This window comes from Schistocerca piceifrons, chromosome 1, assembly GCF_021461385.2.
Source record: "Schistocerca piceifrons isolate TAMUIC-IGC-003096 chromosome 1, iqSchPice1.1, whole genome shotgun sequence".
Lineage (NCBI taxonomy): Eukaryota > Metazoa > Arthropoda > Insecta > Orthoptera > Acrididae > Schistocerca > Schistocerca piceifrons.
In genome coordinates this window covers 796,244,708-796,263,324 of record NC_060138.1, presented here as the reverse complement: position 1 = coordinate 796,263,324, position 18,617 = coordinate 796,244,708, and the positions used below count along the sequence as shown (strand labels likewise).

The 18,617-nt window shown below is 40.3% G+C and overlaps 1 protein-coding gene across 1 annotated transcript in view; it reads right to left on the bottom strand.

Moving 5' to 3' along the window:
• LOC124713594 (centrosomal protein of 290 kDa-like) overlaps positions 1-18,617 on the bottom strand; it is a 189,970-nt gene that overhangs the window by 156,737 nt on the left and 14,616 nt on the right. Inside the window, exons 6-9 of the mRNA XM_047242958.1 lie at positions 17,411-17,547; positions 16,499-16,621; positions 16,275-16,390; positions 716-851 (exon numbers count right to left, since the gene is read on the bottom strand). Coding sequence (XP_047098914.1) covers positions 716-851; positions 16,275-16,390; positions 16,499-16,621; positions 17,411-17,547 — 512 coding nt within the window. The remainder of the gene's footprint in view (positions 1-715; positions 852-16,274; positions 16,391-16,498; positions 16,622-17,410; positions 17,548-18,617) is intronic.

The following is an 18,617-nucleotide window of genomic DNA, read 5'->3' as shown; positions in this document are numbered from 1 at the left end:
CGCACAATAGCTGGGCGAAGGGTCTGGTACAAGTTTCCACACATTCCTGGAGCTCCGTTCTTCAGGGAGGGGGCTGAGTGGGAGCACACAGACGAATAGTTGAGTGCGCACAGTACAGGGCAGCGGCAAAGTCTCTAGTGTGCAGATAATCATTTACTCTTTGCTTTGTTTTTGTTTTTGTCTTAGATGTTCTATGTAAATGTCTGGCTCATTGCTTCACAATAAAGTTGAACATGAAGAATACGAACGAGTCTATCATTAATAGAATGGAGCTATGTAGTGGCTACAAGTTATTTTATTTATGCACTAATAAAGGATTTCTGCTGTCTTGAAAAATCAATCAGATCTGAAACTGGATCAGAGATTATGCTAAATGGCAGATAAATAAACAAAAAACTGTTGAAACTTTTTTTCTTTTCGTGTCTCTATTACCTTGTCATCAGATAATCCGTAAGAAAATGAAGTCTTGTTTGAACAAAAATCTGAATTACCTTTAAATTTGTTCACTCTGATTTGTGTACATGTCTGATTGCTTGAAAACATGGATCACAAAATTCTAAAATCAAATTTTTAATTTTATAAATGGCCCAGTACACATTTAGTACACAAGTGAACAAACACGACATTTATATGAGAAAATTACCATACATTCAAAAGAGTTTGTGAGGCAGAAGAAATGGAAAGAGAAAGGGAAAGAAACAGAGTAGTACCAGACCTCTTCTGCCTTTCGTTTGGCATCTTCTTCTGCATTCCTCAGGCTTTCTTCCAAAAGCTGCACTTTCTCCTCTGATGACTGAAGCTGAGATTTCAGTTGCTGAATAGCATCACAATTTGGTAAACTGTTCTTTTCCCTGAAAAGAATTTGATATTAATATAATCATTTTAAATGATTTACATATACAGCCAGAACATAAGGCACAAAAGCAATTTCCATATACACTTTTGCATCCATGTCTGAAGTTCACAGTTATATTCTGTTCCTGTCTGAAAGTATAAAATGGAAACCTATAACACACAAAACAAGAGGTTGTAAAACAACACAAACTTTAAAAAAGTCACTGAAAGTATATCTGTCCTGCTACCCATTCAATGACTTACATGAATGTGTAGATTTGTTTTTCCAAATCAATGTTAGAATGGCACACTTCAACAAGTGTACTAAAACATGACTTCACACTTATGAACATACTGACTTTAGTGTCTCCTTCTTGTTTGTATATCCAGTATGTACTCTCAGTTGCAAAGTGTGTAAATAATACAATTCAAATAGCAGTTGCTTCTCTATGTATATATTCACCGAGAGAAATGCAAAAGAAGACTGAAAAGAAACTGCAGGAGAGCTTTTAATTACATCTTAGTGAAAATTGAGTAAATTAGTCAGGGTAGATCTTAATATCCAATCCTGAAGTGCAGCTGTTAGTAGCCATGATGTAATAATCTTGATAAATCACCAGTTTGTGGAGAACAAATATGGATGAGGTGCTCATTAACTCACACCACAGACAGTATGGTGAGTCAATGTCTCCAAGCCTTCACATTCATCTTCAATACGTAACCAGTCACACAGACATTGACTGACTGCTAGAAAATAATACTGACCTAATGCTTGAGGGATCTACTGTCACAATAACAGATGACAACTGGTCATGTGGATACCAAGCTCTGAGATTCAAAACCACTTAAGACTTGGACTGAGACTTCTATAAGCACATATCTGACAAGGTTTAGTACTGTTCACATGTCTTGCCAAGGTTTTCATGCTCTAGTTGACAAGTTAGTCATGGGTGGAGTTGTGAGAGGGTCCATTGCATGTGCAAGTTCCTGGGACGGTGGTTATTCAGCCAGGGTGAGTGAATATTGAGAATAGTGGTTTGAGGGAACTTAGGCAAAGTCATCAGACTATGGATACATCCAGTTATTCCTTAGGTTTGGCCAAACAAATAACAACATGGACCTCAGAAAGTGTACTGTCTCTACTAACTTTTTTTGAGGGACAATACACTGTGTAACTTTAGGATCCAAAGACTGATTAGTTGAGTTGGAAGAGGAGTTAAATACGATCAAATGGAACAAATAAGCAAATCTTACTTAAAAAAATGAACAAAAGATATCCCATGAAAATCATTTGAATTCATGAACCAGCGTGCCCACTCTGACAGGAAAGCAGAATACCACTATAGAGAGTTATACTAACATCTACATCTACATCCATACTCCACAAGCCACCTGACGGTGTGTGACGGAGGGTACCTTGAGTACCTCTATCGGTTCTCCCTTCTATTCCAGTCTTGTATTGTTCGTGGAAAGAAGGATTGTCGGTATGCTTCTGTGTGGGCTCTAAGCTCTCTGATTTTATCCTCATGGTCTCTTCGCGAGATATACGTAGGAGGGAGCAATATACTGCTTGACTCTTCGGTGAAGGTATGTTCTCGAAACTTCAACAAAAGCCCTTACCGAGCTACTGAGCGTCTCTCCTGCAGAGTCTTCCACTGGAGTCTACCTATCATCTCCGTAACGCTTTTGAGATTACTAAATGATCCTGTAACGAAGCGCGCTGCTCTCCATTGAATCTTCTCTATCTCTTCTATCTGGTACGGATCCCACACTGCTGAGCAGTATTCAACCAGTGGGCGAACAAGCGTACTGTAACCTACTTCCTTTGTTTTCGGATTGCATTTCCTTAGGATTCTTCCAATGAATCTCAGTCTGGCATCTGCTTTACCAACAATCAACTTTATATGATCATTCCATTTTAAATCACTCCTAATGCATACTCCCAGATAATTTATGGAATTAACTTCTTCCAGTTGCTGACCTGCTATTTTGTAGCTAAATGATAAGGGATCTATCTTTCTGCGTATTCGCAGCACATTACACTTGTCTACATTGAGATTCAACTGCCATTCCCTGCACCATGTGTCAATTCGCTGCAGATCCTCCTGCATTTCAGTACAATTTTCCATTGTTACAACCTCTCAATATACCACAGCATCATCCGCAAAAAGCCTCAGTGAACTTCCGATGTCATCCACAAGGTTATTTATGTATATTGTGAGTAGCAACGGTCCTACGACACTCCGCTGCGGCGCACCTGAAATCACTCTTCCTTCGGAAGACTTCTCTCCATTGAGAATGACATGCTGTCTTGGAACTCTTCTATCCAATCACACAATTGGTCTGATAGTCCATATGCTCTTACTTTGTTCATTAAATGACTGTGGGGAACTGTATCGAACGCCTTGCGGAAGTCAAGAAACACGGCATCTACCTGGGAACCCGTGTCTATAGCCCTCTGAGTCTCATGGATGAATAGTGCGAGCTAGGTTTCACACAACTGTCTTTTTCGAAACCCGTGCTGATTCCTACAGAGTAGATTTCTAGTCTACAGAAAAGTCATTATACTCTAACATAATATGTGTTCCAAAATTCTACAACTGATCGACGTTAGAGATATAGGTCTATAGTTCTCCACATCTGTTCGACGTCCCTTCTTGAAAACGGGCATGACCTGTGCCCCTTTCCAATCCTTTGGAACACTACGCTCTTCTAGAGACCTACGGTACACTGCTGCAAGAAGGGGGGCAAGTTCCTTCGCATACTCTGTGTAAAATCGAACTGGTATCCCACCAGGTCCAGCGGTCTTTCCTCTTTTGAGCGATTTTAATTGTTTCTCTATCCCTCTGTCATCTATTTCGATATCTACCATTTTGTCATCTGTGCGACAATCTAGAGAAGGAACTACAGTGCAGTCTTCCTCCGTGAAACAGCTCAGGAAAAAGACATGTAGTATTTCGGCCTTTAGTCAGTCATCCTCTGTTTCAGTACCATTTTGGTCACAGAGTGCCTGGACATTTTGTTTTGATCCACCTACCACTTTGACGTAAGACCAAAATTTCTTAGGATTTTCTGCCAAGTCAGTACATAGAACTTTACTTTCGAATTCATTGAACGCCTCTCGCATAGCCCTCCTCACACTACATTTCGCTTCGCGTAATTTGTTTGTCTGCAAGGCTTTGGCTATGTTTATATTTGCTGTGAAGTTCCGTTTGCTTCCGCAGCAGTTTTCTAATTCGGTTGTTGTACCACGGTGGCTCTTTTCCATCTCTTACGATCTTGCTTGGCACATACTCATCTAACGCATATTGTACGATGGTTTTGAACTTTGTCCACTGATCCTCAACACTATCTGTACTTGAGACAAAACTTTTGTGTTGAGCCATCAGGTACTCTGTAATCTGCTTTTTGTCACTTTTGCTAAACAGAAAAATCTTCCTACCTTTCTTAATATCTCTATTTACGACTGAAATCATCGATGCAGTAACCGCTTTATGATCGCTAAGTCCCTGTTCTGCGTTAACTGTATCAAATAGTTCGAGTCTGTTTGTCACCAGGAGGTCTAATATGTTATCGCCACGAGTCGGTTCTCTGTTTAACTGCTCAAGGTAGTTTTCAGATAAAGCACTTAAAAAATTTTCACTGGATTCTTTGTCCCTGCCACCTGTTATGAACGTTAGAGTCTCCCAGTCTATATCCGGCAAATTAAAATCTCCACCCAGAACTATAACATGGTGGGGAAGTCTACTCGAAATATTTTCCAAATTATCCTTCAGGTGCTCAGCCACAACAGCTGCTGAGCCAGGGGGCCTGTAGAGACATCCAATTACCATGTCTGAGCCTGCTTTACCGTGACCTTCACCCAAATTATTTCACGTTTCGGATCTCCGTCAATTTCCTTCGATACTATTGCACTTCTTATTGCTATAAACACGCCTCCCCCTTCACTGTCCAGCCAGTCTCTGCGGTATACATTCCAATCTGAGTTTAGGATTTCATTACTGTTTACGTCTGGTTTCAGCCAACTTTCTGTCCCTAGTACTATATGGGCATTGTGACCATTTATTAATGAGAGCAGTTCTGGGACCTTTCTATAGACGCTCCTGCAGTTTACTATTAGCACATTAATATTGTTATTCCCTGTTGCATTTTGCCTACTCCTACCTTGCCGCGTCTCAGGAGGCGTCTTGTCGGGCCTAGGGAGGGGATTCTCTAACCTAAAAAACCCACATGTACACTCCACAAGTACTCCGCTACCCTTGTAGCCACTTCCTGCGTGTAGTGCACGCTTGACCTATTCAGGGGGACCCTACATTTCTCCACCCGATAGCGGAGGTCGAGAAATTTGCACCCCAGATCTCCGCATAATCGTCTGAGCCTCTGGTTTCAGCCTTCTACTCAGCTCCAGACCAGAGGACCGCGATCGGTTCTGGGAACGATACTACAAATAGTTTGCTCAGATTTCACCCCACGAGCGAGGCTTTCTGCCTTCACCAATTCCGCCAACCGCCTGTACGAACAGAGGATGACCTCTGAACCCAGATGGCAGGAGTCACTGGTGCCAACATAAGCAACAATTTGCAGTCGGATGCACTCAGTGCTCTCTATCGCCACCGGCAGGGCCTCCTCCACATCTCGGATGAGGCCCCCCGGCAAGCAGACAGAGTGAACACTGGCCTTCTTCCCCGACCTTTCCGCTATTTCCCTAAGGGGCTCCATCACCCGCCTAACATTGGAGCTCCCAATAACTAATAAACCCCTCCCCCCGTGTGCCTGCTCGGACCTTGCTGAAGGAGCAGCCACATGTCCATTCACAGGCAGAGCGGGCGATGCCACACGGCCGGCGTCCACATTGACCCTCCGCCTCGTGCGCCGCGAACGCCACTGAACCCGCCACTCCCTTTGGGGAGAGGGTGGTCCGACCGCACCTGGTACCCGCGAAGATGTCTTGACAGCAGAGACAGTGGGTGAAGCATGTAACACCTGGGGTGTACCATGCGACGCACCACACTCCCCACTGCCGCTACACTCCGAGGCAGCAGCCTGAAGACGGCTGACCGCGGCCATCCTAAGAAATCAATTCACTGTAGAGAGTTAATCAACTTTTAACTAGACTCCTAATTCACTAAAGGCGGCTGATAGTTGACTAAACTGTGGTTGCTAGACACTTCTTGTAGAAAACAATGAAAATAGCACTACCTGTCTCTGGACTGTATTGAAAACAAACACTAGCACTACTGGCACTATGGTTGACTAAAGGGACTCTCTCTGACTGTATTCAAAACAAACGAAATCTATGGAACACTATTACTAGCACTCGACAATTAAAGCTTCCTAAAAGCAAAAACACACGGAAGAAGAAGTGACAAGTAAGAAAAATACAGTTAATACTTAAATTAACGTAGCTTGCTGCACAGCAGACGTGAAGCAGACGGCAGTTACGACGACACTCACGATCTAAGGAACCATAACTGATTTAATGAGCCATTCGCGGTTTCACCTTAATGCGGCTTGTACTGAGACATGCATGGCTTAATCTTTGAGACAAGCATATGACTACTGGCAGGATCAACTAAATTACAAATAACACCAAATTCCACTAAAAATGACAATAAAACATTTTGATACAACAGCTGGACAAAACATTAAGAGCAGTCCTTCAGAGGGAAACATATGGTGTGACACTACAAACGACAGAGGTCACACACTAGTACAATTTTATGGAAGGAACAACATGTCGACCTAAACACTTTCTTTTAATAGATAAATAGAAAACAGATCTGAGAAGGACCACACAGAAATAAAAATGAAATTGACAGTTTTCATCAGACAATTAGGAAACTATTGAGCACGTGATGAATTTCAGAACACCATACACTAATGAGATCCAGAGTAACAATACATAAGTAACTATAAAGAACCAACGTCATCAAGCAGAAAATTGAAAATGGAGATTATTAAAACTTATTTAAGTATGGTGAGGCAAACCACATTACATTAAGAAACAAGTTCACCTTCTAAGAAAACTAAGATTATACAGATATAAGTGAAAGATCAAATTTTTACAGTATTTCTCCACAATAAATAAAGGTGAAGTTCATCTGTGCTATTCGTTATGTCAAAAGTACAACTGATAGAACAGCTGGCAAAAAAAGTATGGGTGGAAGGAATCTAACGCATGGCATTACATCATAACGTAGAACAATCAGCAAATTTCATCGAGGAAATCCTTCATAGGGCCCAAGTTGGAAATATTCTGAACTTAAAAGAAGAGTTCTTTTGCTTGTACAAAACAATCTAGTTAAGTGCCTCGCAAATTGCAAAGACCTTAAAATACGACAGAGCATTCCAAGGTGGTATCGGTTTGGGATGCGGGCTTATGCATAGAAGAGGCTTCCCTATCCAACGCAGTACTTCACTAGCACAGAGTCTGCTAAAAGATTTTACTGTGACTGCTGTCAGTAACCAAAGGTGCATAATACAAGCTGTTCTCTTAGCCCAGTCCTCGGCATTGGATTGAAAACACTGATGTGACACATATCTTTTGAGCAAGCCAAACATTATGATAGTTAACTATAAAGGGCTGAAATTTATCTCATTAAGAACAACTGGAAATAAAAAAAGGAAGAGTGGTAGTGATGATAGTAGTTACTGCAGAGGCAGAGTGTGCATATTCAGCAGATTTGTTGAATTGCGGATTTCCGCTGCTTCTTTAATATTATTGGGGTAGTAACATCAACAATGTAAGTAAAGATTGACTGATACTTTCCATAAAGAAGACACATTAAGTTGCAGACAGGAACAATTAAAAGACACTTACACAAAGCTTTCAGAAAAAAAAGAAAGGAAAAAAAACAACAACAGAGAAACACACACCATTCATGCACACAAGAAAGTACACCTCACGCACACATGACCACCACATCTGGCAGCTCATGCTAGAATGCAACTATCATGTGGGATGACAGCAGCAATCTGGAGGGGATGGGGAAGGGGAGGGATGGTAGTGCACAGGTGGGTGGCACAGGAATGCTGTCTGGTGTAGTGTGCAAGGACTAGAATGCCAAAGGCACAGTGTCAGGAGGTTGTAGGGCAGAGAGGTGAGGAAAAAAGAAGCAAAAAGGACTGGAGTGGGGAAAGATGGGCAGTTACATTGAGAGAGAGTGGCAGACAAAGAGACTGGGAGACGAGAATGGGAAGGAGATGACAAGACAGTCGATGTGGAAACTGCAGCTCTGCTGCAACCATTCACAGCTTTTTATAGTGGTATGACTATCAACCAGCTGTTCACCAGGATGAATTGCCACCACCTAACTATGGCCAAAAGCAAAGTAGACCACCCTGCGACACATGTACCTGAGCATAATGTGCTCGATTTCTGTTGTTCCGTGCATTCGTACAGCAAGGTCGCCTGACGTAAGATGCGGCCACCACCTTCTCGAGCACCGTGTGCCAATGCTCCAGTGGCAGCAGCACGGCATACTTAAATGTGGCACAGTGAGGTTGCTACAAGAGATGCAGCAGTCATACCGCTGGAGGCTATGGAGCCAATCAGGACGCAGCTCCAAGTGATTAATTCGCATTGTCACGGCCCGGAAGGGGAGTCATCTGGTGGGGCTCCTGGGGTAAGGAGCAAGTCCCCTCTCAGTCGCAACACTATTATTGTGATAGTGTTTACAGGAGATGAACTTTGGCTAGGACATGAGTGACTATGCTGAGTTATGTTTCACCTTGTTTTCAGGATAAATCTTCTAAGTTGTAATTAGTTCCGACTTTCCACTTGGTAGTTTGTACCTGGGACAAAACAAATTCAATGGTTGCTTCACTACTCAAGCCATCTGGACCCTACCATCCAACACCAGATTTCCTGAACTGTGCAGATGGGAATTATCCTTACAACACATTCTCTGCTCCCGTAATTACCCCATCCTCAACCTATGGTAGCATACTGTACCCACACCCTCCACCCAACAGTTTCCATTCCCACTGTCCTATCATCGCCTCCCCATTTTTGTCTCCCAGTCTCTTTTTCTGCGACCCTGTCCTAATGCACCCACCCATCTTTCCCCACTCCAGTCCTTTTCGCTCCTTTTTTCCTCACCTCTCTGCCCTACAATCTCCTGACACTGTGCCTTTGGCATTCTAGTCCCTGCACACTCCACCAGACAGCATTCCTGTGCCACTCACTTGTGCTCTACTATCCCCCCTTCCACGTCCCCTCTAGATTGCTGCTGACATCCCACATGACAGTTGCATTCTAGTCTGAGCTGCCAGAGTTGACAGTCATGTGTGCGTGAGGTGTACTTTCTTGTGTGTATGAATGGTGCATGCTTCTCCGTCTCTCTTTTGCTGATGAAGGCTGTGCCTGAAAGCTTTGTGTAAGGCTGTGCCTGAAAGCTTTGTGTAAGTGTCTTTTAATTGTGTCTGTCTGGAATTTAACATGTCTTTTTTTGTGGTAAGTGGCAGCAGTCTATCTCTTCCTAAACAGTTGAACTTACTACTTTCCATTGTTTAATATCAGGATAGTGTTATTAAAGAAGCAGTGGAAATTCGTAGCTCAATAAATCTGCAGAACAGAGACACAGTATACCAACTTAGTACAGTGTGTAATCCAGCACTGGCCATGTTAAAATCACAGTAACCACAAGGAGAACTGCTGGTCATGCAAGGGATGATATTACACTGAGGATATAGATATTTGGATGACAATGGTGGTGATAGTTATATACCAGTGTGGATGCGTATATGGCCATGCTAATCCTGACAGAGGGCACTGAGGCAGTCGACAACAGTGTATAGTATGAATAACAAGCTCTGTGCATGTGGAAAAGATCTCAGTTCATTGTTAAACTGACGGTGTACCTGTCTTTCCCAGTATTGGGCAAGATATCTTCATTATTGGACACCGAATTTGGCACCCTCACGGCTCTGCATTTCCTGCTTAGACTGACATAAATAGGGGGTTTCAGTCACAGCTCAGCACTGTGTCCATCACACCAATGAAATACTGTAGGAATTTTACAATGACAGCCAATGTCTCACTTGAGAACCATTTCTACAACCACAAAGAAAATTGTACAAACATTACAAGATTTCTTTTGATGTTTATTCAAGAGACAAACCAGAAATATAGTTAATAAAAATATTCTGGCACAAAGAATGAAAAGGTAATAGGCAAGGATTGTGTTTCAATAGATATGCTTGAACCTGAAGGAAAAATAATACAAAAAGAAATTCCAAAATTAGTCAGAGACAGTCTGTGGGAACAGACAAGACATTAAAATACTATAGACATGTCAGCCCCCTCACTTTAGCACATACAATATTCAATACAATATTAAAAACAAGGCAGAAAAGTATTGGGTTTCACCTAAGCTAAGCAATGAAGTACAATTTTGGAAATTAATTTTCCGATATATCTCAATAGGAAAGTTTACACTCAGTGTGCATTAAAAGTTGTGACTTATGGCAGTAAGACATGAACTTTAAGAGTGAAAATCATTCAGCAATTGAAGGTTACTCAGTGGTTGAGGAGAATACATGTAATGGGAATTACCAGGCAAAAGAGGTAAACAAGCTAATGGACCAGTGAACAGGTAGTGAATGACAGGGACTAGCAGAGAGAGAGAGATCAGGAGGTTGTCAGAATGAAGGATATGTTACAAGTATAGTCTCCACCAGCAAAATTCAGTAAAGATCTTCCTGGGAGAAGGATCCAGGTGGCAGATGGCACAGTAAAACAGGTCACACTATCTTACATAGCATGCTCTACAACTGGATGGTCGGTTATTTAATTATATGTCGGATAGATCATCTGAACAATTCTTTCACTGAAATTATGTGGAATGTCAGTTTACAGGATATGTATACATGATTATCTGTATAAACAATTTGGATGACAATCTGAGCAGCCGTCTTAGATTGTTTGCAGATGACGCTGCCACTTATCGACTAATAAAGTCATCAGAAGATCAAAACAAATTGCAAAATGATTTAGAAAAGATATCTGAATGTTGCAAAAATTGGTAGTTGACCCTAAATAACAAAAAGTGTGAGGTCATCCATAGCTGCTAAAAGGAATCCATTAAACTTTGGTTACACAATAAATCAGTCAAATCTAAAGGCAGTAAATTCAACTAAATACCTAGGAATTAGAATTATGAACAACTTAAATTGGAAGGAACACGTAGAAAATGTTGTGGGGAAGGCTACCCAGAGACTTAGAAAATGTAACAGATCTACTAAGGAGACTGCCTACACTATGCTTGTCCGTCCTCATGTAGAATACTGCTGCATGGTGTGGGATCCTTACCAGATAGGACTGATGGAGTACATCGAAAAAGTTCAAAGAAGTGGGCAACACATTTTGTATTATCACGAAATATGGGAGAGAGTGTCACTGAAATGATACGGGATTTGGGCTGGACATCATTAAAAGAAAGGTGTTTATCGTTGCGATGGAATCTTCTTACGAAATTCCAATCACAAACTTTCTCCTCCGAATGTGAATATATTTTACTGACACCCAAAATACAGGAAATCAGAGCTCGTACAGAAAGATATAGGTGTTCTTCTTTCTGCGCACTATACGAGATTGGAATAATAAAGAATTGTGAAGGTGGTTCGATGAACCCTCTGGCAGGCACTTAAATGTGATTTGCAGAGTATCCACGTAGATGTAGGTTAGTGTTAATATTAATGAATACATTATTATTTTCAGTCCGACTCATACTACTACACTTACCATTTTTTTAATAGCTGCCAGTTTCTTAAGTACAAATTCATCAATGGAATAGAATGAGTAGTTGTCCAGGAGAGAAATGACTTTAAATTACACCTAAAACTTGCTTTGCTACCTGTCAGACACATTATATTATTGGGCCAATGATCAAAAATTTTTGTTGGTGCATACTGAATTCCTTTCTGAGGCACTGCCTGCTTTAAAAAAGGGCCATAAAGTCTCAAATTGTGATGGATTATTTATGATGAATTTAATTAATGAATATATGTATTGTGATGGCGGAGGTAAAATGCTTAGCTCTTTGAAGAGGTACTTACATGATGTCCCTGGGTGAACAGCACATTATTACTGCTACTTGCTTTTGCAGAACCAGTACTTTTTTTCTAAGTGATGAGTTACCCCAGAAAATTACTCCGATCAACATTACTGAGTGGAAATATGCAAAATATGTCAGGCGTTTGATACATTTGTTTCCAGCATTAGCAATTACACAAAGAGCAAAAGTGGCTGAACTAACTTGCCTGATAAGCTTAGAGTAATATACTTCTTCCAGTTCAAGTTTTCATCAATACATAACCCAAACATTTGGAGCATTCTACCGTACTTACTGACTCCTGAAGCAAGGGGAAACCACAGCTTTACTGTATGATTAAATGATGATGGCGTCCTCTTGGGTAAAATATTCCAGAGGTAAAATAGTCCCCCATTCGGATCTCCGGGCGGGGACTACTCAAGAGGACGTTGTTATCATGAGAAAGAAATCTGGCGTTCTACGGATCGGAGCGTGGAATGTCAGATCCCTTATTCAGGCAGGTAGGTTAGAAAATTTAAAAATGGAAATGAAATGGATAAGTTAAAGTTAGATATAGTGGGAATTAGTGAAGTTCGGTGGCGGGAGGAACAATATTTTTGGTCAGGTGAATACAGGGTTATAAATACAAAATCAAATAGGGGTAATGCAGAAGTAGGTTTATTAATGAATAAAAAAATAGGAGTGTGGGTAAGCTACTATAAACAGCATAGTGAACGCATTGTTGCGGCCAAGATAGACACGAAGCCCACGCCTACTACAATAGTACAAGTTTAAATGCCAACTAGCTCTGCAGATGATGAAGAAATTCATGAAATGTATGATGAGATAAAAGAAATTATTCAGGTAGTGAAGGGAGACGAAAATTTAATAGTCATGGGTGACTGGAATTAGACAGTAGGAAAAGGAAGAGAAGGAAACGTAGTAGGTGAATATAGATTGGGGGCTAAGAAATGTAAGAGGAAGCCGCCTGGTAGAATTTTGCACAGAGCATAACTTAATCATAGCTAACACTTGGTTCAAGAATCACAAAAGAAGGTTGTATACATGGAAGAACCCTGGAGATACTAGAAGGTTTCAGATAGATTATATAATGGTAAGACAGAGATTTAGGAACCAGGTTTTAAATTGTAGGACATTTCCAGGGGCAGATGTGGACTCTGACCACAATCTATTGGTTATGAACTGTAGATTAAACCAGAAGAAACTGCAAAAAGGTGGGAATTTAAGGAGATGGGACCTGGATAAACTGAAAGAATCAGAGGTTGTACAGAGTTTCAGGGAGAGCATAAGGGAACAATTGACAGGAATGGGGAAAATAAATACAGTAGAAGAAGAATGGGTAGCTTTGAGGAATGAAATAGTGAAGGCAGCAGAGGATCAAGTAGGTAAAAAGATGAGGGCTAGTAGAAATCCTTGGGTAACAGAAGAAATACTGAATTTAATTGATTAAAGGAGAAAATACAAAAATGCAGTAAGTGAAGCAGGTACAAAGGAATACAAACGTCTTAAAAACGAGATCGACAGAAAGTGCAAAATGGCTAAACAGGGATGGCTAGAGGACAAATGTAAGGATGTAAAGGCTTATCTCACGAGGGGTAAGATAGGTACTGTCTACAGGAAAATTAGAGAGACCTTTGGAGAAAAGAGAACCACTTGCATGAATGTCAAGAACTCAGATGGAAACAACCCAGTTCTAAGCAAAGAAGGGAAACCAGAAAGGTGGAAGGAGTATATAGAAAATCTATACAGGGGCGATGTTCTTGGGGACAATATTACAGAAATGGAAGAAGAGGTAGATGAAGATGAAATGGGAGATACGATACTGCGTGAAGAGTTTGACAAAGCACTGAAAGACCTAAGTCGAAACAAGGCCCCCGGAGTAGACAACATTCCATTAGAACTACTGACAGCCTTTGGAGAGCCAGTCCTGACAAAACTCTACCATCTGGTGAGCAAGATGTATGAGACAGGTGAAATTCCCTCAGACTTCAAGAATAATATAATAATACCAATCCCAAAGAAAACAGGTGTTGACAGGTGTGAAAATTACCGAACGATTAGCTTAATAAGTCACAGCTGCAAAACACTAACATGAATTCTTTGCAGACGAATGGAAAAACTGGTAGAAGCCGACCTTGGGGAAGATCCGTTCGGATTCCACAGAAATGTTGGAAGACTTGGGGCAAGACTGACCCTACGAATTATCTTAGAAGAAAGATTAAGGAAAGGCAAACCTACGTTTCTAGCATTTGTAGACTTAGAGAAAGCTTTTCACAATGTTGACTGGAATACTCTCTTTCAAATTCTGAAGGTGGCAGGGGTAAAATACAGGGAGCGAAAGGCTACTTACAATTTGTACAGAAACCAGATAGCAGTTGTAAGAGTCGATGGACATGAAAGGGAAGCAGTGGTTGGGAAGGGAGTGAGACAGGGTTGTAGCCTCTCCCCGATACTGTTCAATCTGTATATTGAGTAAGCAGTAAAGGGAACAAAAGAAAAGTTCGGAGTAGGTATTAAAATCCATGGAGGAGAAATAAAAACTTTGAGGTTCACTGATGACATTGTAATTCTTTCAGAGACAGCAAAGGACTTGGAACAGCAGTTGAACGGAATGGACAGTGTCTTGAAAGGAGGGTATAAGATGAACGTCAACAACAGCAAAACAAGGATAATGGAATGTAGTCTAATTAAGTCGGGTGACGCTGAGGCAATTAGATCAGGAAATGAGAGGCTTAAAGTAGTAAAGGAGTTCTACTATTTGGGGAGCAAAATAACTGCTGGTGGTCGAAGTAGAGAGGATACAAAATGTACACTGGCAATGGCAAGGAAAGTGTTTCTGAAGAAGAGAAATTTGTTAACATCGAGTATAAATTTAAGTGTCAGGAAGTCGTTTCTGAAAGTATTAGTATGGAGTGTAGCCATGTATGGAAGTGAAACATGGACGATAAATAGTTTAGACAAGAAGAGAATATAAGCTTTCGAAATGTGGTGCTACAGAAGAATGCTGAAGATTAGATGGGTAGATCACATAACTAATGAGGAGGTATTGAATAGAATTGAGGAGAAGAGGAGTTTGTGGCACAACTTGACCAGAAGAAGGGATCGGTTGGTAGGACATGTTCTGAGTCATCAAGGGATCACAAATTTAGTACTGGTGGGCAGCGTGGAGGGTAAAAATCATAGAGGGAGACCAAGAGATGAATACACTAAGCAGATTCAGAAGGATGCAGGCTGCAGTAGGTACTGGGAGATGAAGCTTGCACAGGATAGAGTAGCATGGAGAGCTGCATCAAACCAGTCTCAGGACTGAAGACCACAACAACAACAACAACTGACTCCTGCTTATGTGCCACATCAATTGTTGGTATGACCAGTGTACAGAACTGAATGCAGTGGTTTTTTTTTTTCTTTTTTTTCTTTTTCCAAAATTTAGGGGGAGTCCAATTTTGGAGAACCGCTAAACAATTCTTTGGAAAATATAATTTACAAACTCTTCTATTGTTTTCCCTTTCATGGGATTTATAATAATATTAGTTTTGTCTGCAGAAAGTACCAATTTTCCTTGTTGAATGTTAAGTGGAGCATCGTTCACATATATAATGAATATGAGTGGACCCAAAACTGAACCTTGTGGGACCCCATTTGTGAATCTCTCCCTTCACAATGCCCCATATAGTTTTAATCTTATTATCTGCATTATTTATCTCTGTCAGGACATGCATACTTCTGGTTGGCTACTGGCCACAGTTTTGTGGTGGCCATTCATACATCTGAGCAGTATCTTTGTGGTCATATTCTCATAGAGTGCAATGCAGTGGTTGCAGGAAAGTGGATATATGTTGTGGTTGGTTTCACAGGTGGCCGTGGCTTTGAGTGGATCAGAAATGTCAGTGAGGGGGCTGGAACAGAAAATAGTTGGCAGATATTTGGGACAGGCCTCGCATGTGGGTCTTCTACAGGGTTATAGTACTGGTATAGACATTTGAGAGAAGGAGAGGCATATTGGGAAAGTTCTTTTGTGGCTAGTCAGTGAGTACAAAAGGAATACTGAGTTTGTATGGAAACAGGATGCAGAAGAAAGTAGTATTATGCTAAGATATATTTTGACTGATCCCATATGTCTTCATCCAGGTCTCTCTCTCTCTCTCTCTCTCTCTCTCTCTCTCTCTCTCTCTCTCTGTGTGTGTGTGTGTGTGTGTGTGTGTGTGTGTGTGTGTGTATGTATTGTATAAGGAAAAATAATATGAATACAATTCATAAAGAGTCTAGCCAGCTAAAAAAATTGTAACAGCACTAAAAACAGATCTAGGAAAATAAGGCAAGGATCTACGCCAGAACAGAATGAAAACTAAGTGGATAACATTGCAAATGTAACATATTTCTCACTTTTCTTTCTGGGACTTCAGCTCTTCTATAACTGTTGCACTCTCATTAATTTCTTTAGTTGCTTCTACTAATTGTTTCTGCAGATTTTCTATCTGCTTCTCTTGTTCCTGTATTGTCTGTTGAAGAGATAAAAGTCAGATTACAAAAAAGATACAGTAAAAAATGTACAAACATGAAAAAACTGAAATGTAATTTCAAGAGTTTTGCAGTAGTAGTTTCCTTACCATTGTTAGAAAAGCTACCGGATTTCTTTCAGTATCAAACTCTGCATTTGGTGCCTGAGAAGCTAGGTGTGCCACTTTTTCTTTGAGCTCAGATATTTCACTATTTTTCAGTTCAATTACTTTCTGTGACACACCAAAAAATAGAAAAAGATGTTAATTTCATATCACATTTTAATAGCTATGCATTACAAACACAAACTGCAATTTCAAAACCTGTAACTTCTGTAATGATTTTTCATCAATGGTTGATAAGGATAGTCACTTCGCTTACTATCGAAGCATTTTCACTTTGAAAGTATTAATTTACAGACAAAATAGTATGATGTCTACAGGAATTTCCAAATACAATCATGCACTATTAATCACAAAAGTCATTCAAGCAGGAAAAAAATCAAGAACTGCAAAATGTATGTAATAATATTTCCATACATAATGTAATTTCTGGGGTTCCTTTATCTGGTAAATATAACAAAGAAGAAACACTGAAGGAGAAAGGATTATTTACAAATATTAGTATGAAAGTCATCTGGAATTTCAGCTAAGTGGAGGCACAACATAACAAGATGAGATTAAATACCAACAACAAATTATATTTGAAAATGAAGGAAACGCAAGGCAGCTGGGTGCTTTCATGAATTCCTTTCTTGTAAAGAGAGAATCACTTCTCTTTGAAGTTATTTCACTGCATCCAAAATGCTATAAATTGATTGATAAATATATCAGAAACATTAACTAAGAGATTGTTCAACTCCTTAGTTAAAACATTTGTTTGTCACAACTTCATTAACTAATGGTATCTGTGTAATTGCAGTTCTATAAGAACAATATTGCGCCAAAAAAACTGTAAGGTATTTCATAAAGTAGCAGATGCAACAAACTGTTTTTCTACAGAGTCGTTCATATGAGTTTTACCTTCCATTCTTGTACTTTTGAATTTAGAGAGTCTGTCAGCTGATCCAACTGAGCATCTCTCTGAATCTTTTGTTCCACCAGATCCTTAATCTGCATGTGCAAAGCAGCATTTTGTTCCTCCAACTTGGAAAGTTTCTCTAAAATGACAAGCAGATGAATAATTAAACACATGTCTTAACCAAATAAAAAAGTAGTCAGCAACAAAGTGTTTTATTTGAACATCACACAGCTTTACCATGTATAGTCCTGCCACAGATAGCACGTCCTTACCTTGGGGATGTATTTCACTCATCCAATTAACTGTGGGCAGTCCCACACTTTAAGACAGAATCCAAAGTACATTGCAAGAATCACTTTTTTTAACATTTGTAAAAGTACTGTCAGAGCTGAAAGTTGCATTCCAAAACAGAAAAACTCAATCACATTCTTTGCCAAGTCTTTCACTGGATCTCATGTGCAGTAAAATCACATGCATTCTTCTCAAGATCATTCTTAAAGCACATAGTGTTCTTCTGTCCTCAATCCAAAATGGCTAATAACCTACCTCATTCTTATTCCCCTCTTACTTCCAAACTTAACCCCAAGTATCATACACTGTATTCCTGTGGATGGACCAAGTTTAGACCTATCAAATGCATATGCTAAATAGTACACACAACAGTCAGCACAAACCCACTCTTTCTTATATTTGAAGAAGGTCAACCACTAACAACAGCCATATGATATATCTTCTTAACTTACTCCTGAGAGATGTTCTTGTATTCCTATTAACCTCGTATGTTTCACCTCCATTACCTTGGTCTTATCATCCTCACTCTCGCATCTTTCTTGCCTCACCAACCAGCTTTATACCAGTCATACTACAGGATTTGCGGTGTGTGTGTGTGTGTGTGTGTGTGTGTGTGTGTGTGTGTGTGTCAGATTACAAAACTAAAAGGCATAGAGATCAGTCTCAGATCTGTCAATTTTTTCTGTCAATTTCAGCTATGGCAATGATTTGCATACATGAAAAATGCCAAGTTACACCATTGTTTAGAGTCCACATTGAACTGTTGGTCTCCCTACACTGAGGTGATGTCATGGGATACTGATATGCTCATTTATGGATGGCAGTAGTATTGCATCCACAAGGTACAAAAGTGCCGTGCATTAGTGGAGCTGTCATTTGTGGTCGGGTGATTCATGTGAAAAGGTTTCTGAACTGATT